Consider the following 26,457-nt stretch of genomic DNA (forward strand, 5'->3'; position numbering starts at 1 on the left):
TTTTGCCTCAGATAGCTCTGGAAAGTGTAGATAAATCTCTTGAAATGCTTTCCCACTACAATCCAAAGCCTTTACAAACTGTTTGACCAAACCCAGCTTTATGTGAAGTGGAGGTAACAACACTTTTGCAAGCTCTACAAGAGGTTGCCTTTTAACATTTAGCTTTCCTGGCTGGAGGTCATCTTGTGGGAACCACTCAGCCTTCTGGTAATGTTCATGATCAGCCCTACTGTCCCATAGGCAAAGGAAACATGAATATTTAGTGCACCCACCCTATAATCTGAGTAAGAAGGCAAGCGTTTTAAAGTCACCACAAACATCTCATTTAAATTTATCATAATTTACTTTCTCAAGAAGCTCTTTTACATTGTCATGTTCTTCCTTTATTTGTACCGAGTATGCCATAGGCAGTGATGGATGCTGATTTCCATTGTATAATAAAGCAGCTTTGAGGCTTTTTGTTGAGCTATGTATAAAAAGTCGCCATTCTTCATGGTTGTGATCAATTCCAATAGCTGTAAACAAGCCATTTATATTTTGCAGAAGCAGAGATCCTCACTTCTGTCAAAGTTTACTTCAAATTCCTCATGGCGCCCCTTGTATACTGTTAATCTGCAGTCCTTCCCCAGAGATTCCATTCATTCAGCTTGGGTGCTGAAAGCTCACCTCCTGACTTAGTGAGATCCAAATCCCTAATGAGATCATCCAGTTCGCATTGATTTGGAAAGTTGGGCAGGTACTTGTTCCTGGCTCAAATGTTTCATCTATTTCTTCATTGTTGCCACCTTCACCTGAAAAATTTAAAAGGTTGCATTTAATAGTTGAAACCTTAATAAGAATTTTATGTGTAATCACATATTATTTCAATATTAATTCTGTTATCATGAATGAAATTTAAATTTGTTATTAACACTTTGATAGAATGTACTAATATTTTCTGGCAGCCATAGAACCGGTAAGTTATCATCATGTGGCACAGGTGCAATGGAGGATTGAATGCTGGAATACAGAAGGGCCCTTCTTCCCTTAACTCTTTTGTACTTTTTTTCTCCTGATTTCAAAACTACCCTTGAAAATTGCATAGTATTAATATTTTAGGAGATAATTACAGTTTTCTAGAGAATGGGAACCAAATTTAGCTATGATAGTACTTTATTCAACTTATTCACATTGTACAATAGGAGCTAAAAATATTTTGTCCTAATATTTATTTTTAAACTAATGAGAAATGTAAACAAAACTATAATGAGATTATATGATTTTACTAGAAATACACTGAAGATCATGTTCTACTGTGAGCTCCTATATCTGTACACACCAGTGACCATATATAGCCCCCCATCATTGAAGTGTCCCATCTTCTTTTCAACTTCTTGCCTAATGTGAGCCCGGAGCAATCTCTTATCTCTTACACTGTTTCCGTATTATCAACCATGCAAAAATAGTGATCATCGTGAGGATATTTTGGCTCTCGCCAAACTCTCAGAACTGCAAAAGGCATTGCTTTTCTTACACTTCTAAGCCATCCATCTAAATTTGATCTGCAAGTTCCACATATCACATGAGGGGCCCATGGTTTTCCTTGGTCACCCATATTCATTCCAAAATACAGTGTATAAGCAATCCAGTACTAGCACCTTTCATAACTTTACATGCTATGTGCTTTCTTCCAACATAGTATCCACACACATCACAGAATATATCTGGTGAATTTTTGCATCCTCTTGTAGCCATGGTCAGGAAAATTTAATGTTTACAATAAAAACCTGAAAAAGAAAGAAATGTAAATGACAAATGTACAGTGATCAAACAAACCAAATGGAATGCCAGACAAAAGATGGAGGGATGGAAGACAAAGCACAATACTTCCTTTCACTAGCTATGGTAGCCATTAGAGCAATGAGGCATCTCTGTTTAGTCTGTTCTATGTAGCAGAAGGTAGTGACAACACTGCTTTTTCACTTAAACCTTTCAATACTTTTATCCGAATAATGGAGGTAAAATATAAACTTTAGGAATGAATGATTTATTAGTAGAGTAGAAAAATGTTTTACAGCAAGAGTGACATCACGCAACAACCTGTGATCAAGTAATGTTAGAGCTTTTGTTTGCACAGGCAGTTGCCAGATGTATGATATGTGTATATGATGATATGTGTATATTAGCTTAATTCAATATATCTTGCAAATGGTCGATGGTAGGGGGGAAAATAGACACATTTTTGGAATCAGCACAAAATTCTCCATTAAATCACTCAAAACAATGACAACCAAAACTTTTGTGAAAATTTGTAACCCAGAGAACTGCAAGTTTGCAAAGTGAATGGATCTATATTAAATAAAAAATATTCAAGAGAGTAGTTAAGTTACAATGCATAAGAAGAATTCTGTTAAATGGAATGTTTTTTTTTTGTTGGCACTCCGTCGCTTACGACGTCGAGGGTTCCAATTGATCAACGGAACAGCCTGCTCGTGAAATTAATGTGCAAGTGGCTGAGCACTCCACAGATCCGTGTACCCTTAACGTAGTTCTTGGGGATATTCAGCGTGACACAGCGTGACAAGGCTGAATTACAGGCACAACAGAAACAGGAAGTAAGAGTGAGAGAAAGTTGTGGTGAAAGAGTAGAGCAGGGTTCACTACCACCCCCTGCCGGAGCCTCGTGGAGCTTTAGGTGTTTTCGCTCAATAAACACTCACAACGCCCGGTCTGGGAATCAAAACCGCAATCCTACGACCACGAGTCCGCTGCCCTAACCACTGGGCCATTGCGCCTCCACTGTTAAATGGAATATATTCTAAAGAAAGAATAAATTACATTATTTTAGTAGTGAAAATTACAGCTCACAAGGGTAATTAGAGTGAATTTCAATTCTTAGGAAAGGAATGCTTAAAACTTAATTATTGAATAAAGCAAAATGAGGAATGGAAATCAATTAGAATATGGTCCCACATATAAGGAATAAACTCTAATACAACTTATGTTGGAAAGGATTTAATACGTTGTTAGGTGTTGGTTTATATCAGGGGTCGCCAAACTTTTTTGACCGTCAACCCCCTTTAACTATTTCATCTGTATCAACCCCCTTTAGCCACTTCTCCTTCCACATCGACCACCCTCCTCATTTAAAATATCTTAATACTCTACCATACCATATCTTAAATGCATACCGGGTACTGATGCTGCCAATTAAAATGTTAGCTAAAATATACATGTACAACAAATTAAGAAATTCTATTGAAGATGACACACTTTTTACATTTAAAACTATGTGTACAATATACAGTATTAAAGTTTCAATATTGACAACACCAATGTGAGGCATGAGCATGGTGATCCTGAATCAAGGCATTGCTATCAGACTGAATGTTGGTTCTTATTGTACTAAAAGTCACTGAGACTTCTAATCAACACTCAAATCAGACAGTTCGCTGATAGAGAGACAACTGCAGCACAAAGGACAGCGTAGCCTTCAAATGATCAGCATTCCAGCTCCACAAATCCAACACCTACAACGACTTACCAACAAAAACGTTTATCAGATATGTATTTAATATTTTATCTCCCCTAGCAGGCCTATCATTTCCATAAGCAAGCATTTGACAGTTCGCATCCTCTCAATCTTCAATTACAATACAGATTACGACATCAGGCCTTGAACATTAGCAACAGCAGACTTCTCACTGCAGTGAAAATTTGTTTTTTCCATGTTTCATGGCACTGACTAAGTATTTCAAGCAGTTCATCTGGGTGAGCTCGTCTTTCGCACGCTGACCCCCATTCAACCCCTTGGCTATCACCCACCCCCCCCGTAATTCCTTGTCAACCTCTAGGGTGTCCATCGAACTTCTTTTGGTGCCTCTGGTGTATATGAAGAAGTATACAATGTGGTAATGTAACTAAGAAATTGAATTTACCTTTGCTTGAATTTCACAGTACAAGCACCTATGCAATAACATACCTTTCCAAGTATTAATATTGAATATTTATACATTGTGTTTCTCCTAAGACTTGGGTTTTTCAGGGGACAGTCCTGACAGTTCTTCAAATTAAATTATTCATTCAATGTATTATTATAGGAGTTTCTTTTCACTGTTACCATTCATATTATTACTTATGCAAGATTTTGGGATATCCAGTGTTCCACTATCACCTTCTTCCCAACTGCTTCATTACAGATAAATTCATTTTGCATGCTCATATTCATAGCAAGAATTATTTATTTCCTTGGCTTCAAAAGTTTTCAGTTTTTTTTTGTAAGCTGTTATAATGTTAGATGTGGTGTATGCAAATTTTATTGTACATCTGTTGAATATTCTGCTATACTTACTTGAAAGAGAAAAATGCTTATCCAAAGCCATAAAGAATTGGGATGTTTATGGCTGCATGAGCCTCAAATGGAGCATTTTGTTCATTAGATGTTTTTTTTTTCTTTTTAGGATCGTTTTGATGATTAACATTCTGTGCATTGTCATTTATAATGCTGTGTGGCGAGATGTACTCATGTCTGGGATCAAAATGTTTCATACTATATACTTACCCTTATTACTAGGTAGAATTCTCCAATTGCTCTTTTCACTGAACAATCAGATTAATCCCAGGTTTATCCTCCAAAGTCACAAAGATATATGCACTTTTCCTTCCTCTAGTAGGAATACGATAATTATTACTGCCCAGTGTACTGATTATATTCCTTCCACTTTTCCCACTAATATTCATCTTTTTATCGAACCCATTATTGTACCACTTGGCATATTTAGTTCCATTATTAATATAGTCATTATTTTCAGTCATCTATGTAATTCACTATCCTTTGGTGCCTTCACAATATCCACTTCAGGAATATATCTAATTTTTTCAGTGCAACCAGTTCTGGCCAAATCCATATTATAATATTCTTCATTCTGCCTGAAAATTTTATTGTTTGCTGAAAGTCTAGAAACCATCAAATTGTTAACTGCTTGCAGATGGATTGATCTTTAAAGTAGTTGATGTTAGGATTAGTATTCCATCATATTATGAGATATGTAGCCTAATTAGAGTGTTGCACTCACAGTGTAAAGATAGTTTTGATCCCCAGATAAGCAGTGCATTGTGATCTTGAGAAAGACAATTTCACATTGCTCCAGTCCACTCAGCTGTAAATGGGTAACTCTGCAATAGACTAGCATTCTGTTCCAGGGTAGTTCTGGCTTGCCTGCCTGGATGGGGAACAGTGTTGTGACCAGTGTTGTATAAGAACATCTGATAGTCTGGTCGGTACAGTGATATTTATGTATATGCGTGTATTGATGTGTGTGCATGGCTTTTGTGTGGACCCCCCCTCCATGACAATTGGTGTTGATTTCTTTACATCCCCATAACATAGTGGTTCAGCATAAGAGACCAACAGAATAAGTACCAGACTTTGAAAATATGTGCTGAGAATGATTTGTTTGTCTAAAACCCTTCAGGATTTTAGACTGAAACAAATAAAAGATATATGCATGTATGCAAGCAAGCAGGAAGGCTTGTTTGTTTTGAAAAGAGTGATGGAAAGCATGACATGTTACCAAAAGGTTTGAACTCAGTAAATGATTCCATACTCCATGCATTCTGAAAATAATCGTCATATTTCTAGATAGGCTTGCATGTGGAAATCATGCCACATTACACAGTAATAAGAAATGCATAAAATGTAATTGTTATTTTTAAGCTTTATTTAACGTGAATTTCTGCAAGCTGATTGCTGTTACACAACCTGATTTGTATTTTTCACTGCTAATACTTAGGAAGAAGCATGACGATCAGGTTGTGTAACAGCATCAATTGGCTTGAGAAATGGGCATGTGATATCTAAAGCTTTAAAATACCAGTCAAATTTTCTGTATTTATTATTATAAATAAATATATAAAATTACTGTAAATCCACAACTCCAGCGTTTGCCAAGTGCTCTCCTGTTGAATTCAAAGAATGTTGTGCTTCATTTTGACAGCATGGAAATCTTGATTTAATGAAGGTTTCAGTGAATTATAGGGAAGAGATTGGGTGGGGGGGGGGATAATAAGGGTTGTGACTTGTTTGTCTGATGAGTAGTGAGAAATGACTGATCATTTGTATGAAGCTGTTTATTATTTTTATATGTGGTAGTAGAAGTAAGACTAAGGATGGTAAGCAACAGGAATATCTAATTTGTTTTTGCATATGTTCCCATGTTTTTTCAAAGATTGATTGATGATAAAAGCCAGATTGGCCATATAAAAAACTTTAATTTTGTTCAATTTAATAAAATGTGATTTTAAATTCTGTAATAGTAGCATTCATGTCAGATTTGTGGATAACTTTCTTCCACAATTCTGAGGTCCTCAAAAAAGGTCATGGGACTATCTTTTGTCCTAAGATAAAAAAAAGAAAGAAAAAGAAAACAACAAAAGCAATGCTCTTCTATAATAATAAAAGCAAAATTCTATCTGTCCATCTGAAATTCCCATATCTCAGTCTACATTTACTCTACATAGACATATACCTTTTTAGAATCAGGATAATCCTGGGATTGAAAATCTGCCCTTCATATGGTTCTTGAACATCCAGCATTGGGATCATCATCATCATCCTCATCGTTTAACGTCCGCTTTCCATGCTAGCATGGGTTGGACGATTCGACTGAGGACTGGTGAAACCGGATGGCAACACCAGGCAGCTATCCTCATCCATTCTCACCACATGTCCATACCAGCGCAATCGTCTCTCTTACACACCACAACTGATGCTTCTAATGTTCAGCTTTTCTCTCAAGATACTTACACTCTGACGGGTATTCACATTGACATTACACATCCAATGGAGCATACTGGCTTCATTCCTTGCGAGCTTACGTATGTCCTCAGCAGTTACAGCCCATGTTTCACTGCCATGTAGCATGGCCGTTCGTACGCATGCGTCATACAGTCTGCCTTTTACTCTGAGTGAGAGTCCCTTTGTCGCCAGCAGGGGTAAGAGCTCTCTAAACTTTGCCCAGGCTATTCTTATTCTAGCAGCTACATTTTCAGCGCACCCACCCCCACTACTAACTTGGTCGCCCAGATAGCGGAAGCTATCAACTACCTCTAGTTTTTCACCCTGGAATGAGATAGAAGTTGTTTCCTGTTTGTTTACAGTCTTTATTGCACTTGAACATCTGCCACAAACAAAAACTAACTTGCTAGTTAACCTGCCTTTGATGTTGCTGCACCTCTTATGTGTCCATAGCTTGCACCGGGTACATCTTATAGAGTTACTACCTACTCCTTTTCTACATACTGAGCAGGGCCATCTACCTAAAGGGGTTTGTGTTTTATCTACCTTCCTACTTATTAGGATTTTGGTTTTAGCTAGGTTGACTCTAAAGCCCTTCAATTCTAGACCTTGCTTCCACACCTGAAACTTCTCCTCTAGTTCTGATAGTGACTCCGCAATTAGGGCAAGGTCATCAGCATAGAGGAGCTCCCAGGGGCAACCTGTCTTGAACTCCTCTGTGATTGCCTGGAGGACTATGATAAATAAGAGGGGGCTGAGGACGGAACCTTGGTGGACCCCTACCTCTACCCGGAATTCATTGCTGTATTCATTTCCAACCCTCACCTTACTGGCAGCATCTCTGTACATGGCTCGCACAGCTCTCACTAACCATTCTTCTATCCCAAGTTTCCTCATTGACCACCAGATAAGGGATCGGGGGACACTGTCAAAGGCTTTCTCCATGTCAACGAAAGCCAAGTTAGCTAGGTATTTCTCCTGCAGCTGTCTCACTAGAAATAAGGCATCAGTAGTGCTTTTACCTGGCACGAACCCAAACTGCATCTCATCTAAATTGATTCGCTCCCTAATTAGTTGGGCTATGACCCTCTCTGTAACTTTCATAACCTGGTCTAACAGCTTGATGCCTCTGTAATTATTTGTATCTAAAGCGTCACCTTTACCTTTGTAGCATTTGACTATGATGCTGCTACACCAGCCATTGGGTATGACTCCTTCGTGTATCACCTGGTTCGTAATACGGGTGACTAGGCTATAGCCAACACTGCCAGATATTTTGAGCATCTCTGCAGTGATTCCTGATGGGCCGGGGGCTTTCCCGGTCTTCATACTCTTAATTGCTTTATCTACCCTGGTACTATCAACTCGGATAGCTGGTCCCTCTATTGGGTCGACATACGGCAGGCTCTCTTCCTCCCGATTTAAAAACATTTGGGTTGCTATTTCTAGCAGGTAAAGTATAACTGATTCACACCATCTTGCTGGCATTTGACAGAGATCAAGGGGGAGATAAATGATATTTGCTTCATTTATTTTAAGTCAAGATAAGAACTTTGGGACAAATTGGCCAACAGTTGGAATTCAACTTGGAACTGAAACATTACAGAATTAATTCTCTTCCGTCCTTAACCTCTGCTCAAACACCACCAGGGCATGTAATCATTATAGATGAATTATAGTCATGCTATTTAGCTCGCTTTAGTTTTGGGCCAATTATCCCTCTGGAGGAGCTAGCTTAAAAGTCTGCATGGAGTGTGGCTTTTAAACTAGTTATATCATAACACTTCTTAATATTTCAGATATGCTTTTTTAATCTTAATTATTTATATAAATTTTTGTTTTAAATCTATTGTAGGTTGAAGAAGGTTGGTGGGAAGGTCAACTAAATGGTAAAGTTGGTATGTTTCCTTCTAATTTTGTTGAAATCCGTGAAAATCCAGATGAAGAAGAAAGAGAAAAAAGTGTGAAAACAGGTATGTCTTCATTTTCAGTATTGTGACTGTGTTGTTTTCCTATAGAAATATTTTTGATATATAAACTCTCTCATCTCTTGCTGAGATAAAATTTATAAATTTTAAGCCTTATTTCAAAACAAATATTAAATTTTCTTATTTTCAAATTGTTATTTGTACATAAGTCAGAGAAGTGCTATTAATACTGAAATTTATATTTTCATAGTTAATGACTTGTGTATAACTCCATTTTGATTTTATGAACCTGTACAATAATCTGTTTAGACAATAACCTAGTTGTTATTCTTCTGTGCTCTAAAAACGTAATTTCAAATTAGCAGACTAACCGTAATCCACATCAAATAATCAAACATGTTTAATCTATATTTGTCCACCATCACCAACCAACTGTAGCTAACTGGAAATATTTGTCAACTTCTGAACCTCAGTACCATGTACAAAATTAATATAAAGATATATAAGCAATATAGGATATTAGGATATATCAATACAGAATTGAAATTTGTAATGTTTTACTCTGCCTGCCTCTTTTAGTAATAACACAAATCTAACATTTGAAACAAAATGTGAAGTTTTTCCATACATCATCTTGTGATGCACCCAGACATCTCGTTGGTGATGTTAGTATCACTGGGTGTTTTGTGCCTTTTAACAATCATACACCCTCTCCTATGCAGCCAAACCAAAGTTGAGCAAACCCCCAGCTTGTGTCCAGTTAGCCCTATGTCTTCCAGGGTTCACATCTCCTGATCCACAGCCACCTTGAAGCAACCTGTGTTGCCTTCTTAACCAATTTAATGGCCTTCTACTTACTGGCCCCTGTTATTTCCAGCATGCTGTAGGCTCTGCAGTAGGACTGGTTAGCAGTTTCTCTGAATCGCACCTTGATAGAATCACACCTTGCTTACCATCCATTGCTTTGACATAGCTCTGCTAGCTCAGCATATTTCCTACTTTCTCTCAATCACCTGCTCAGTACAATTCTCCTAGGGAATAGATAGTTATAAAAGCACCACCTGCATGGACACTTCTGACATCATCACTATCTGACCTTAGTGATGTTAAAGTGGCAGTTTCTGGGAACTTCATCTGCTTCCTCAGGCTAACTTTCAGCTCCCAGTCTTTTGCTATTGCTTGTGGACCCAAAGAGGTATACCTGGCAGCCAACATCTTTTTCTCACAGCTTTGACAAAGGAGGTAATCATCTCTGCTAGGCAGAGATGCTTGCAATGGCTGATCCCACTGTGGCTGGTATCTGTTATGACCTTCAAGACTTGTTTTTGCATTCAGTGGTAGTTTCCCTCTCCTAGGGCTTATGGACAACTACTGAGGATGTACTCCATGGTCTCTCTCTCCTTAGGTAAAGGAATAAAGTTAGTGACTTTGACTTACCCTAGCAGAATAAGTTGGACATTGTAAACTACCTGAATGAAGATCTTTATCTGGCAGGATAAACAACATAACTCATAAAAACATTTTTTTAAATTCACTAAAAATGACTTCAGCTGCTGTAAAATACTATACAGTGTGTTCAAGCTAAATTTAACAATTTTTTATGCTTCCTTTCTTCATAAACAGCTTCATGTATTGGTAAACAATCAATAGCGTTGGCGACAAAGATTAAAGTTGTAGTTGAGAAAAAGTTAGTTGACATGGAGGACTAGAAACCATCAGAATATTAGAAGAGTTACTTGTACAGGATGAAGCAGAGAGGACAGACGTTTTTGAAAAATTCACAAAATTTTAGCTGCAAACAAATTTTATTGACATCAATGTGTTCATATTGAATTAACATTTGTCAAAGTCAAGTGTGGAAAACATCTATCATGTGGTGTCTGTTTTCATTGATGCATTTCTGAAGGTGTTCTTGGAAGTTGGCCTCCACTCTCCCCAGCATTGTTCTATCAACTTGGGCGACTTCCACACAAATAGCTTCCTTCAAATTGTCCAGTGTACAGGGCTTATGCACATACACATGTGTCTTCAGGTTTCTCCACAAGAAATAATTATACATGGACAAATCAGGGGACCGAGGGGGCCAAGGAATGACAGAAAACCTGGAAATGAAGCAGTCACCAAAGCGAGGGCAAAGAATGTCCATTGATGCTCTGGCTGTGTGGGCCATCGCCCCATCCTGCTGAAACCACACACACATCAAATAGGTATCCATTTTTGTTGTAATTCAGGCACAAAGAAGTTGTTTATTATCTCGATGTAGCACTTGTAGTTCACAGTAACAACATTTCCATTATTGTCTTAAAAAAAGTAAGGGCCAATGATGGCAGCTTTTCCAACAGCACACCAGACCATCACTTTTGGGCTGCGCAGTGGTCTTCCATGCAGTTCTCTCAGATTTTCAAGAGCCCAATAACAACAGTTCTGTTGATTCACCATGCCATTGAGATGAAAATGAGCTTCATCACTCGTTAACAAAAATTTGCCTCAAAAATTGCTTCCAGCTGATGTGTGAAGCTATGCTGCTGTGTGTAGTCCCATGGTTTCAACTGTTGCCCAATGACCAATTTGTATGCAAGGCTTTATGCAAAATACGCCTTGCCAATCAATTACCACTACCATGTTCAGAGCAATTTGGACTCCATATCAAAGCTTGTCTGAGGTGTTCCACGCTTTTTCCAGATTCTGTACTATTGGTAGCACCCCCACCAGTCTCCTATTCATTAGTGTACCTTGTGCGAAGTGCATTCACCCAACATAATATTGTGTTGCGGGTGGGAACAGCCTGATTTCGGTGAATGTTGAAGTAGCATCGAAACTCTTGCTGAACTGCTGTGACAGACTCGTTATTCTTCACATAAGTGTCATGGCTTCACCTGAAAAGAAAAAAAAAATGCTAAGACACAACGGACCAAATGGTATCTGTCAGACATATGTCCCTCCCACTGGGGCTGAGTAACAGCTATTTCAAAAACGTCCATCCTCTCTGCCCCACCCTATATCATGATGATTTGTACCAGCTATCAAAATACCAACATCATGACTACTGCTCAATGCTCTGTGAACACTGTAAAGGTTGTAAGACATGACATGGACAGTTGCAACAGGACTATGAATCCATGGTGCGCAGGAAGGGACACAACAAGTGTTCTGATTGTGTCTAGCACACCAGAATTCCTCCCCACATATTTGAACAGGCTGAGTTCAGACAGCTGCTAGAAAGGGTTGCTGCAGGAAGGACAAATGTAAAGTAGCAGTATTCAGCTCTTTGACATACCTCTAGAGCCAGAAGTTGTTGTTGGAGAATTTCTATAATTTCACCAGGCCCAATTTCTGGCTTCCTAATTTCCCTGATAGTAATCCCATGGATTACTATGCATGGAGGACAGTTGAGAAAGACACTTACCGCTCTGTCCGCAACACCAAGGCCAAGTTGGTGGCCAAGATTAAGGAGGTGTTCAAAGATCTTCTCAGTGTCATAGTAGGGAACATATGTGCCAGCTTCTCGAGCCATCTTGAGGGTGACTACTTTGAATAAACTGTTATCTCCCAGCCATAATCTTAAGGATAGTAATAATATCACCTCTCTTTCCCACTCTCTGTAATATTATGGACATATTTCTATCTATCGATATATTTTATCTTTCTTGCAGGTGCTAACTATAAGGGTTCTGTATTGATAGGCAAATAACTTAAAATTTCTGTTAGAAATTTTCATAGAAGGCTGTCTAAACTTGTGATCTCAATTGATTCTCATTAAAATACCATCACCTTTGTGAAGGAGGCTTGAGCACATGTACATGTATGATTCCTTGTTTATATTTGTTTATATCTCCTCACATATGAGGGTGTGTGTGTGTGTGTATATATATATATATATATATATATATATATATCAAAAATTTAAATATGAGCTTTGACGCTAATATCCATATATATTAAAGTTTATTACCTATGTAAACATTTCTGTATAAGGTCAAATTCAACTCTTAATTCAAGTTGAATAAGTAAATTTCCTTACACATCCTCAGAGTAAAAGGTAAACACCAAAAAAATTTATAATCTCTAAGGCTGATCCATATTCAAAATTCCTCCTCAAATAAAATTCTGTCTAAGGGAGAAAACCCTAATAATATTATTAATTATAAACAATCAAGTAATACAAATTATTGATCACTGGTAATAAATTCTAAACTAATGGAAATCTATATTATATTATCTCTAGAAACTTTAGTAAATAAATACAAATATGCAATTAGATTATTAGAAATAAATCATACAGTTAATATATCCTGTCTTATATTATAATACCCAATCATACTGAAATTTATAATTTATTTAAACCAGAAAAACGTATGCCTAAGAAAATGACTACATCTGAAGGCATTGTATGTGAGTTTATTTATTAACTTACCGTTAGAAAATAATATAAAAAATAATTCTAGATTATACAACGAGCAATATCTCTTACCTTTGTCATAAAGGAAAGGTTTTCCAATAATTGACCATTCTAACGAATATTGCTTTTTTTTTGTTCCTTCAGTTCCCAAATAAATTTACTAAGATTAGTATTCGCCATTTTACTTCTATCTCTAAACATATTATAATGATTCGATATTCGTTTACAAATTTGTCCCGAAGAACAACCCACGTATATGTTAACATCTGTTTGGGTCGTTGCCTTGCATTGATAAACTATATTCTTCGATCTAACATTTGGGCTTTCAAACTTCAATCTTCAGGTGTTAACCTCTGTTACTGTAATCCTAGTACAATTATTATTATTATTATTATTATTATTATTATTTATATCAGGGTTCTCATCACTATCCTCCCCAATTCCCTTTGATTTAAGTATTTTAAAATTATGAGATGCAATTATTTGGGCTAAGTTCTTAGTGTTTGAGAAACCAAACCTAATGCTATATGTATTAATAATTTTACCATAATGTGAATTCTTTGAGAAATATGTACTTATCACTTCTCTAAACTGTGCAACCAAATTAGATTTAACATTTCTACCAAACAAGATTATGAACCATACATTATCATCTTTAGTGTTATCGCAGTTATTTGTATAATTCTTAAAAAATTTTAAATAACCTGTTACGTTTATGAATATCTCTGGGGTTTTTTTTTCCTTATTTCCTCTTAACTTATTCTTATACTTATTATTCTTATAATTCATATCTGTCTTAATATTGTTACAATCAAGTTTGACATAGTAAACCTTCTCTTTGTATCCTGCCCTATTTAATGCTGAATTATAGAATTGAGCTTCATTATCAAAAACCATATCATTTGCAGATAATTTAGAAAGTCTTAATGAAATATTTCTTACTAAATTATCGATAATTTTTCTAGGATGATTACTCCACTTACTTATATATTTCAGGTTAGTGGAAGATTTATGATATGGTCTATATGTCTCATTTTTAATACCTAATGTCACATCTAAGAAATTAGCTAAAGAAATACCGTCTTCATAAATGATATTCATCCCCATTCTACGAAAAAAATCTAGCCAATCTACCTTTAATTCTCTGTAATTGTTGGTTGGAGCTATTCCTAATATATAGAAGGCAATCATCCCTATATAGACCCCTCCCTAATCATAGGAAATTGATCATCCAATTCATAAAGAATAAAAGAACCTACCATATCAGCTATTTGTGCGGAGCCCGAACTCCCCATGGGGACAGCGAAAGCATCCGGTGTGTCCTTACGTATCCATACTTTATCATTAAAACTAATAAAAGACTTCCTAGCAGCTAATATCACTTTAATTTCTTCTCTAGTAAGCCCTGCCTTATTGTGAAAAAACCATAGTGCCTTATTCAATATGATCGGGTTAATGGATGCATAAAAATTAGCTATATCAAATTGAATGAATTTAGTATTTTTCTTGTCCTGAATAGAATTAAACCACCCAATGACTTGGTCTGTATTCGACCACAAGTTTAACTTCAACTTATCAACTATTATAGTTATGTACTTCTTTATAATATTTTTACTCAGTATCCCTACGTCCGATTTTGTCGGGCAGATGAGTCTTAAAGATGGTTGTGTCCAAAAATTCACTTTGTGATCTTTAAGAATGAATCTCGGTTCATTTGGTATCATAGGTTCTGTTCTATCTGTTAGGTTGTATTTTTCCATTATCTCTTTGGTTTCCATATTTGCCTTCTTAAGTGTATATTTATTTGTTATCTTGTAATTCTTCTCAATTTCTTTCTTCAGTAAATCCGTGTAGTGTTGTTTGGTTAATTTATAAATATTTCCGGTTTTATCAGATTTCACCAAAATTCCGTTAGTATTCCTTATTTCCTTAGTAATTGTATTTAGATATCTTAAATGTTGGTTCCTGTATATGCTCTTACCCTCATAGCAGAATCTGTATCAGAACTAGAAAAGAAATTCCAGGTGTGGAAACAAAACCTGCCTACTTTCTCCACCAAACACCTCCTTTCTACACCTTCTACACCTTCTATATTTCCCTCCATCATTTGCTACAGTCACCTCAGTCCTGCCCACTCACCCAGCCCAAGCCTCTAGATCACCTCACCTATTCTCACCACCCCCAATGTCTCTTGAGGGCATGTCCTAATACATTTCCGCTGCCATCTCTCACTAATTCACTTTCCTTTGTTTTCCAACTGGGGTGTCCATGTATCAACTCAAAAACAAGACACCTATATCTGTCTCCTCTATACCTTAAATCTCTCAATTGGCACAAAGCCACACCTCCTTAATTCTATTCTCCACTCTCGGTTGAGGGGTTTTTGTCTTGCAAGGTTCTTAGTGACCATATCAGTGCTGGTACCATGTAAAAAGCACTTTTCCTGATGCCACATAAAAAACACTGGTGATGGTGCTATGTAAAAAGCACCCAATATATTCTGTAAAGTGGTTGGCATTACAAAAGGCATCCAACTAGAGAAACCATACCAAAACAGACTATGAAATGTGGTGTGACTCCTGGCCTATTCCAGCATGGGAAACAGTCATTAGATGATGATGATGATGATAATGATGGTGCTGCTGCTTATTTTTGATTTTTAAGATACTTTTGTTATTGGATGGAATATTATGTTCTTTGTATTTGTTTTATGCAAACTCTCGAATTTAGCCTGAACGCCCTGAACTTTAAACATTTAAATAAATATTAGAAAATCCATTTATGTTAAGAAATATTAATAAAAAATCCAAAAATTAAGAAAAATATAAATAAACAAAACAAATCTGATCAGTGACATTGATGTGCTTCATTGGCCCAAAAGTTGAAGTTGGAAGAGAGGCATGAATTACAATGTTGGCATTGTAGTCGAAGGAATCAGATGTATCCAGTTCAGACCATCTACTTACAGTGTGCAGCAAGAACTTGTCTAAAGTGCATTGAATGGTTTTTACTCTTCTTGTTATCCAGGATAGCCTCATAAGGAGCACAAGCTTCATGTATAGCACCCATAATTTTACCAATGTGCTCAGTATTAGGATTCATCTCCTCAGAAAGGGCTTGTGATTTCTCCATTTATGCAAAAGCTTGCTGCATTTTGTTGATGAAGTGTCTTGGTTTTGGTTCCTGTTGCTGTGCCTCCTCTTGTTGCTGTTCATGAAACTCCATCAACTCTTCATTTGTGAGTAGTTGCTTGTCAGCATCAATTAATGCGTTGAAATCTTCCTCCTCCTAACCCATGTTTAGTCCTTTTGACAACACTCCCAATTCTTTGTTTACATCAGAAACATCAAGACCTTTTGAATTGTTCACAAACTGGGGGAACAGTGTCTTCTAAATACCATTCATACACATTTCTGTCTCATTCTTCTATGCTGAGTTGATATTAAGCTTGGCATAAAAAATATCGTATGTCTTCAAAAATTCACAGTGCATTCCATTTCTATTGTTACACCTTGCCTGAGTAATACTTTAAGTTAGAAATGATAGCCATGTCCATTGGTTACAGTAGAGAGGTGGTACAAGTGGGTAGGCATGCAGCAGTAGCAGGATGAAAGGCAACAATGTTTTCTGGGTGGACAGGAGTGTTGCCTAAAGGAAAAAGGATCTTGAATGGAATTTGCTTCTCTTTACAGTACTTCTCAACTGTTGACTACTGGAATGAAATACTTGAAAAACCAATCTTCAAAAATCATGACAGCCTCCCAAAGCTTGATGTTGGACATCCATATAATTGGGAGTGATGCCTTTGGGATGTTTTTAAGTGCTTTGGGATTTACTGCATGATAAACTAAGAGAGGCTTTCATTTTCTGTCCTCAAACAATTGCCTCCAAACATAAGAGACAGATGATCTTTAGAGACCTTAAAACCAGGCATAGACTTTTTCTCCTTAGCTATGAAGAACCAATCTGACTTTTTTTCCCCAGAAAAGCCTGGTTTCATCAACATTGAAAATTTGCTGGGTAATGAAGTCATCCTCAGTAATCTTCACTAATGTTACAGGAAACTGAGCGGCTACTTCTACATCCACTGATGCACTTTTGCTTTAGACCTTAATGTTATGAAGATTGTACTGCTATTTGAATCACATCTTTAGCTGGCCTTGAAATCCAGTCATGTTGTCATATTGTACAATGAGAGCACTTCCGCTTGAATTATCATCTGGCCTTTAGAGATATGCTGACAAGTCTGCTGTTTAAGCTAAAGGGAAAGAAGCCATTTCATTATTTTGATGATTTTGTTTCTTTCCTTGAGGATTATGGTACTCTACATTCGTGGAGCAGTTTCTTGGATGTTAGTTAAAATTCTTTCCTTGTCATGAATAATTGTCAGTTCCATCGTCCGAATTAATCCATAAGCATGCATTATTGCTACCACTATTTCACATTTTTATAGCCAATTTATCCTCCAAAGAAACAGTATGGTGCTTCGGACTACCTGGATTAGATTTAGCTGTAGGAGATAAGTGTAAACATTGTAACTATGTACATTTAAAAAAATTTACTTGATTTTCAGTATTGGGTTTTAGGTGTTTTTCAAAATGTTCTGTCTTTAAATATGTTCAACAAAACTGATGTAAAGTTGATAAATTGACTGAAGATGAGGTTTAATTTTTGCCATTAATTTCTTTAAAAAAAGGAAAGACAAAGTCAAAAAAGATATAACTTGAAACAACTTAAGGTATACCTGTACATAGAAATGTTATCCACAGCTTATTTTGAATCCTTTAAAGAATCTGAGAAAATTAAGTAGAAAAGGTTCAATTAGTGGACTGATACCTAATAATAAACAGAGAAAGGATAGCTCAAGGTAGAATTAGGTAAAATAATTGAATCTAAATGGAAAAATCATCACAGCTTAAGAGGTATGTCAATTAAGCATTTGCAGTATTTCACATGATTATCTATTCGTAAGCATGTTCTCTTGTTTTTCTCATGATATTATAAGACTTAATTTTCCGTAGGAGTTAATCTATTTTATTCAAAACCAAGAGCAATAGAGGAAGCTCTAAGTAGTCACTTGATCAGTTAGAAGTTACAACTAAATCTTCCCGAAATACACCTTCCTCTGTTAAAATGAAAGGACACATTAAATAATATAGCACTTGATACACTTAATACAAAAAAAAAAAAAAATGATGATTGCCACAGTTGAAAAATCTTTGAGCAAAGTACTGATTCTGAGTTAAACAACAATATGGAAATCAAATCTATTACATGAGTATTCTCAGACGTGTGCTGGTTATCAAAAATAGAAGCAATAACACCTCAGATGTCACTTATGTTCATATATTTACATATAACTAAAACCATGCTGTTCAGTTACACTGGGTACATCCTTACTTTTAAGACAATTAGACTTCAAGAAACAAATCTGGAAGCTTTATATTCCTGTTGTAAAGTAGTATTCATTACAAAAGAAAACATCATTAACATCAAGTATAGATGCTATTCAGCTGAAATTACGCAAATAAGATATTCAATATCTTGATATATCTGCTAATAGCAATTTGATAAAAATGCTGAAGTATTTTCAAGTTTCAAGAAAATTGATTTTCTGATTTTCTTTTTGACCATCCTTTAACCTGAAGAATCTTATTACTCGTTTCCTGTATTTTCAAACTCATCAATTACACTGGTCAACAAATATTTTTCAAGCATGTGTCAAGGTGATGCTGATTTCAAATATAGTTTTTTGACATCACGTACAGTTTTCAAGATGAGAAAGTTTTTTGGTTTTAGCTCATGTATTATATAGAAATTCCAATTAATGACATGTATGCATGTATTTCATTTACATCATAGAAACATGCCTTTAAAATAAATTACATTATTCTTATTCATTGCTACATAGTTCAGATGCAATATTTTATCATTTTAAATTAACCAATCAAGTTTTGTCTGATGAAATAGGTATTTCAACATCTCAAATTCAATATAACCTTTTGTATCTATTTCCTTACTTGTTTTACAGTGTCAACAATGTCAAGGCAGTGTAGAAATCGTCCTGATGTGTTATGTCTGTGGACAATTTATTGTGAAAGCTCAAAAACGTACAATAACACCAGAGATCAAGAAGATTTATAAGCTATACTTTGACTGTCCTCTTGGAGATCAGGACAAGTTATGGGCACCACATTTTATCTGCTCAGCTTGCTCAAATGCCTTATGTGACTGGTTCAATAAGAAGTCCATGCCTTTTGCTATTCCAATGATATGGAGGGAGCTGAAAGACTATTTTAATGACTGTTATTTTTGCAAAGTAAATGTCACAGGATTTTCTATGAAGAATAAACACAAAATTGTGTATCCCAATTTAGATTCTGCAATGAGACCTGTGCTTCACAATGGTAGTCTGCCAATTCCAGTTCCACCAGAGGATGGTATTGAAACATCAGATGATGATGCTGATTGTCACAATAGTGCTGCTGAGAAAGATTACGTGGCTGATGACAATAGCTGCGAACCTCAGAAATTTTCCCAAGCTGAACTGAATGACCTTGTCAGAGACCTATCTCTCTCAAAAGATAGAGCAGAACTGTTGGCATCAAGACTGAAGGAGAAGTATCTGCTAGAGCACGGTGTTCATATAACTTATTTTTGGCAGAGGAATGTGGCTCTACAAACATGTTTTTCCGATGAAGGCCCACTTTACTTTTGCAGTAACATCAGTGGGCTTTTCAAATGTTTATCACAAAATCAGGATCCTGCAGAGTGGTGTTTGTTTATTGGCTCTTCAGAACAAAGTTTAAAAGCCGTACTTCTCCATAATGGTAATTTGAAGTCCTCCATTCCTATTGCACACTCCATTCATTTTCGTGAATCATATGAGAATATGGAACTTCATGCCATTGCCTATGAAAGATACAAAAAATATATGGAGATTTATAAGTCATTGGAATGTTAATGGAAATGCCGCCAGGTTTCACAAAATACTGTTGTTTCTTGTGTCTATGGGATAGTCGGGCAACTGACAGGCATTATTCGGAATCAAACTGGCAGACAAAAGCATCATACCAGCCAGGACTGTCTAGCATCAAGAATACACCTCTTGTAGGCCCATGTAATGTTTTATTGCCTCCTTTGCACATAAAGCCTGGACTGATGAAACAGCTTGTAAAGACACAAGGGAAAAGAAATGCCAGAGGGTTTGAGTATATTGTAGAAAAGTTTCCCAAAATCACACAGTTGAAAGAGAGTGTCTTTGTTGGACCCCAAATGTCAACTTCAAGATGTCAACTTTAAGACAACACTGGATGAACTGGAACTGCCTGCCTTGAATGCTTTCAGTTGGATCTGTGAGAATTTCTTGGGCAACAAGAAGGCAATGAACTACAAGGATGGCATCAAGAATCTTCTGAAATGCTACTCAGCCATGGGTTGTCACATGTCACTGAAGGCTCACTTCTTGGACTCCCATCTGGATTTCTTCACAGATAACCTTGGAGCAGTGTCTCATGACAGTATGCTAGCTGACTACTGCTGGACACTTTACCATGATCAACCAGAGCAGGAACACTGCAGGAAATCCAAATCACAATGTTTCTAACTCTGTTGTTCTAACTTTGTCTGTTTTGTCTGACCCATTTTTTTGTGTATTCTCTCTTTGTAGAAATTATAGTGATGATTTTTAACTCAATAAACTCAGTTACTTTCTAAAAATAATATGTCCTTATTTATTGCATTAATGGTATTATATATATTTGCATGTATCTACTGAAAAACTGATACATGCTGCATACAAATGGAGTGAAATTTTGAAATCAGCATGAAAAATTAGTCTAGAAAAGTTGGTTTGCATTCATAATGAGTATAATATATTTAATTTTGTTTACCAGTGTTATCAGCAATTTTTCCCATTTATGAGCTGTATTATTCCACCATTTGAGCTTCTTTCCATTTGGATTTGATTACAAATAATATTTACGCAGTTTTCCATTGAACAACTTTCAGAACTATCTATTTTTGAAAATTTTAATAGATTCCAGTATCAGAAGAACTATTTTAGTTTTTGATTACTGTAAAAACCCATGTAATTTGCGCAGGTGATTTTCAAGATAAAAATTGTTAAAAAAGCTACTCATGTAAAATTTGCACCCAAAAGTTTTTAGAATTGCCAATACAGCCAGCGGGAAAAGGTTTTCAATTTTGTTGTATTTAGCATAATTTCACTTACTTATGATTAGATTTTATTAAATTTTCATTAAATAAAATTGATTTCTGTTTAACACATTGAAAGCTATTAAATTACGAAGTGTTTGTGTTGTTTATAATAAACTTTATTTTACATTTCTTGCCCACAAGAGATTATGTCCAATCTTTAGCATACTTCTGTATGTCTTCTCAAATCACAATCACAGGAAAAGTTGTTGATAATTCTTATCAACAAAAACAAAGCTGATAAATATGCACAAGTATTGCAAAATAAGTTTAATTATCAATAAACATCAGCTTGGATGACACTTTACTCAACCGACAGAGGAAGGTGACCAATCAAACTAATTATGTAAACAGAATTCTGACTGGTCAAAAGTGTCTTCTTGTCTCAAGCTCTGATTTTCTGCCTATTCTTGTCGGAACCTTTGATATGGAGTATCAAACTTTTAATACTTTTTGCACTCATAAAGTGTGAACCAAACTTTAAAATTTGTCATTACCGTTTTAGCTAAAATAACCCGCTAAAATAAACATTAAAAATCAAAAGGAGAAAATAAAACAGCTTTACAAGTTTAACTCAGTGTTTATTGAACAGGAGAGGTGTGAAATTTAAGAAGCGATTTGTTAGAATATATATGAATAAACAAGAATTGCAAAAACCTACTATACCAAAAGAACTGATACATTGCAAGTATTCTATGAAGAGAACACAAGATTACTGCATAATTCAACATGAATGTGAAACAACATTAAACATTGTATAAGGTAAATGAAGGTTTCTGTAGGAACGCTAAGTCATATTCACTTAGTGAGTTTACATGCACAAGGATGAATTATGATGTTATCGATGTTAGATGCAGTAGGAGCTGGTAGCTGTGATGAATTTCATTGTCCTAATGCGGAGAAAGCAAGCAATAGCTTCCTGGAGGCAAATGCAAGCTAGACTTCTTAAGCAAAGGAAAACTGATCTATTTAAGGAAATTGCTAGGCTCCATTGCGATAGGTAGAAACTCTCAGCAATGAAAAATATGGCCCAGACCATGATTACCAGCATGAACATCAAACTTCAAAAAGTAGTTAACCATTTTATGATTTTAATAAATTTATATAGAAAAAGTAAGCATTATACCGTCCAGCATAAATAAAAGTCAACTTCATTATATTTTTTCTGTAAAAACTATTCTGACATTAAATGAGTCAACTTCCTGTATGAATGTTTACATTTGTACACCATTTTTCAACCAAAAAAATTTCTTAAAAAATTCTGGAAACGATCTACTCATGTAATTTTTGCACCCACTAAAATCTTTTTTTTTTTTTGCAAAAAAAAAGTGCATAAATTACATGGGATTTCACGGTAATTCTTATTACAGCTATTCATACTTTCACCAATTTTGCTTTGTTGCTGTTTAACCCAGGTCAACTCTAATGCTGCAAACATATGACTAAAGGCATTCTAACCATGACTATCGTGTCTTTTTAGGGGTATATAGGACTACAGTATTTAATATTTCTTTTCCATTTTTTTAAGGATGTAATTTGAAGGAAATTTGGCTACTATTTCTAACAAGGAGGATGACCACACATATAGGCCTCCTAATTGACTTTTACTTTGCTTTGTTATTGAAAATTGTAGATATTAAGTATTAGATTGAAATAAATTGGGAAGTATCTATAGATACTATGGCAAAACGGGTATGACACCAATGATAAGGACATTTTTCATGTACTAAGATGAAAAATTGTTTCAAAAGTTTAGTTATTAAGGATTTATTGAAGTTAATTGAAAAGAAATATGGCACCCACATTTTAACTCATTTTATACTTCAGATGAACCTGAAAAGAAAGATAGTAGCATTGATCCTGAAACTAAAGGAAAGAAAGTTAAAGGAGTTGGTTTTGGAAATATATTTGGTAGTGGTCCAATCAAGTTACGACCCTCATCAGGTGTATGGAAAGGTGAGACTGAAGAAAGCAAGGTAAATACATTTTTATTTAGGGCGTTTTTTTTAATTTTGGTAGTGGGGTTATGTTTTTTTTTTCACATAAATTTACATTCACAATATTTAAACATTATTTGGTTGCTATTTAAGATTTATCACAATATTAAACTTCCAAAATCTAAGGAAACTGATGGACTACTTACAATCAAAGAAAACAACTCTATCTCTGGGAAGAACAGGACCAAAGCCCTAAAAAACGACCTCCATACTGTTTGAAGGCAATGTTTTTGTATTTTAACACTAAAGGAAGTAACTGAGTGGGTCATTGTGATAGTGTCAGCATTTCACTGCTACCATGACAACCAATGTTTTTTTTTTTCTTTAAATATAAGTTTGAATGCTGAGTCAACAGAGAAGAGTTACAACTAGATGAATTCTCCAGGCAGTTTAAATGCACAAGTTTTCAACACAAAGAGTGTCAGCAGAAGGGAATCCAGGAGTTATAACCTGGATGTGTGATAAGTTAAAGGCCATAGCACTTGCCTGAGGTGGGGGTTTCTTCTCTGAAGAGCTTCTACTGTTCGGCTTTCTTGAGAGTTTCTTACCACTATATATATATATATATATATATATATATATATATACACACATACATACATTCTGTATGTATATATATGTATTTACAGTGAGGACACATGACCTAGCAGTTAGGGTCTTGTACACATGATGGCAAGATCGTCATTTCAATTCCTGGACCAGGTGGTGTGTTGTGTCCTTGAGCAGAATAGTTCATCTTACATTGCTCTGTGATTACTTTGACGCCTGATGTATGGTACACCATGCACCTTCTCAGGCAATGTCAGTTTGATGGAGGAAGTTAGCTAATGTACGACACATACATTTGATCATCATCATCATCGTTTAACGTCCATTTTCCATGCTGACTTGGATTGGACAGTTTGACTGAGGTCTGGAGAGCCAACAGTTGCACTGGGCTCCAATCTGATCTGGCAATGTTTCTACAGCTGGATGCCCTTCCTGATGCCAAACACTCCGAGAGTGTAATGGATGTTTTTTACATGCAACTGGCACAGGAGCCAGTCAGTCAGGGGCTACTGGCATCAGTCATGATCAGTTGGTGCTTTTTATATGCCACCAGCATGGGAAGCAGTCAGGTGGACCTGGCATCGACTACATTCAGATGGTGCTTTTTACGTGCCACCAGCATGGTAGCCGGCCAGGGGCACTGGCCCCAGCTATGATATTGGTTTTACTTGACTCAACAGGTCTTCTCAATTGTATCATATCACCCGATGCATCAGGGTATTCTTAACAGGGTCAGACATGCGTGGCTGCAATCTCACTTTAGTTGCTGGGTCTTCTCAATCACAGCATATCTCCAAAGGTCCCGGCCTCCTGTCATTGCCTCTGTGAGGCCCAATATTCGAAGGTCATGCTTCATCACCTCATCCCATGTCTTCCTGGGTCTACCTCTTCCACAGGTTCCTTCTACAGTTAGGGAGTGGCACTTCCTCACACAGCTGTCTTCATTCATACATAACACATAGCCATGCCAGCGTAGTCGCCTCTCTTGCACACCATATTTGATGCTTCTTATGCCCAACTTTTCTCTCAGGGCGCTTACACTCTGTTGTGTATGTACACTGATATTACACATCCAGTGGATCATACTAGCTCCATTTTTTTCAAGCCTACACATGTCCTCAGCATTCATATCCCATGTTTCACTGCTGCGTAGCATGTCATTTCACACACATGCATCATACAGTCTACCTTTCATCCTGAGCAAGAGCCCCTTAGTTGCCAGTAGAGGTAGGAGCTCCCTGAATTTTTCCCAGGCTATTCTTACTGTAGTCACTACACTCTCAGAGCAACCCCCCCCTCTACAAACTTGGTCACCTAGTTTCTCCCTCCAGCATGTGATGGAATCAGTTTTCTGTACATCTTCAGTGTTTATTGCCCTTGTGCAGCTGCCACACTCAAAAACTATTTTCTCGGTTAACCTTCTTTGATATTGCTGCACCTTTTATGTGACCATAGCTTACACCAGGTACATCGTATGGAGTTTCTACCCACACCTTTTCTACAGATCGAGCAGGGCTATCTACCTAAAGGGGGTTGTGATTTGACAGCCTTCCTACTTACTAAGACTTTGGTTTTTGCTAGATAAACCCTAAGGCCCTATGATTCTAGACCTTGCTGCCACACCCTAAACTTTGTCCCTAGAACATGGTGATCGGCATAGATGAACTCCCAGGGGCAGCCTGTCTTGAATTCCTCTGTTATTGCTTGCTGGACTATAATGAATAAGAGGGGGCTGAGGACTGATCCTTGGTGAACCCCTACTTCTACTTGGAATTCTTCACTGTACTAGTTGCCAACCCTCACCTTACTGACGGCATCCTGTGCAGGGACCTCAGTCAAACCGTCCAGCCCATGCCAGCCACGCATCTATCACCAGTTTCCGCATTAACCACCAGATGAAGGATCGGGGGACCCTGTCAAATGCTTTCTCCAAGTCAACAAAAGCCAAGTACAAAAGTTTATCTTTGGCTAGGTATTTCTCCTACAGTTGCCTCACCAGAAATATAGCATCAGTGCTGCCTGGCACAAAACCGAACTGCATCTCATCTAGGCTAACTCTCTGTAGCTCTCTGTAACTTTCATCACTTGATCCAATAATTTGATGCCGCTATAGTTATTTCTCTCTAAAGCATCACTTTTCCCCTTGTATCAGTTGACTATGGTGCTGCTAGACCAGTCGTTGGGTATGACTCTTTCATGAGCTGCCTGATTTACGATGCAGGTGACAAGACCATAACCCACACCGGCCTATATTTTAAGCATCCCAGCAGTGATTCCTGATGGACCAGGTGCTTTTCCTGTCTTCATATTTTTAATTGCTTTATCGACCTGGGCACTGTCGATTTGGATAGCTGATCCCTCAATTGGGTCAACCTCTGACAGACTTTCTTCCTCCTATTCATTTTCCACATTCAGCAGCCTTTCATAATGGCTTAAACAAATCATTTGTGCAGGTTGTTTGACAAAAGCTGAATGCTCATACATCATCTTTTATGAGAGAGTCCATCATATGTGTGTGTGTGTATGTGTAATATATATATATATGTGTGTGTGTATATATATATATATATATATATATATACAAGGTTGGCC

The 26,457-nt window shown here is 36.6% G+C and overlaps 1 protein-coding gene across 4 annotated transcripts in view; it reads left to right on the top strand.

Annotated features, from left to right (window-relative positions):
• Positions 1–26,457, top strand: part of LOC106872965 (SH3 domain-containing kinase-binding protein 1) — a 360,206-nt gene that overhangs the window by 162,403 nt on the left and 171,346 nt on the right. For all 4 annotated transcript variants that reach the window (XM_089366667.1, XM_089366670.1, XM_089366668.1 and 1 more), the window contains 2 exons: positions 8,631–8,748; positions 23,147–23,295. In XM_089366667.1, the coding sequence (XP_089222793.1) occupies positions 8,631–8,748; positions 23,147–23,295 (267 nt within the window). The remainder of the gene's footprint in view (positions 1–8,630; positions 8,749–23,146; positions 23,296–26,457) is intronic.

Source organism: Octopus bimaculoides, chromosome 19 (genome assembly GCF_046866305.1).
Source record: "Octopus bimaculoides isolate indiv1 chromosome 19, ASM4686630v1, whole genome shotgun sequence".
NCBI classification, from domain to species: domain Eukaryota; kingdom Metazoa; phylum Mollusca; class Cephalopoda; order Octopoda; family Octopodidae; genus Octopus; species Octopus bimaculoides.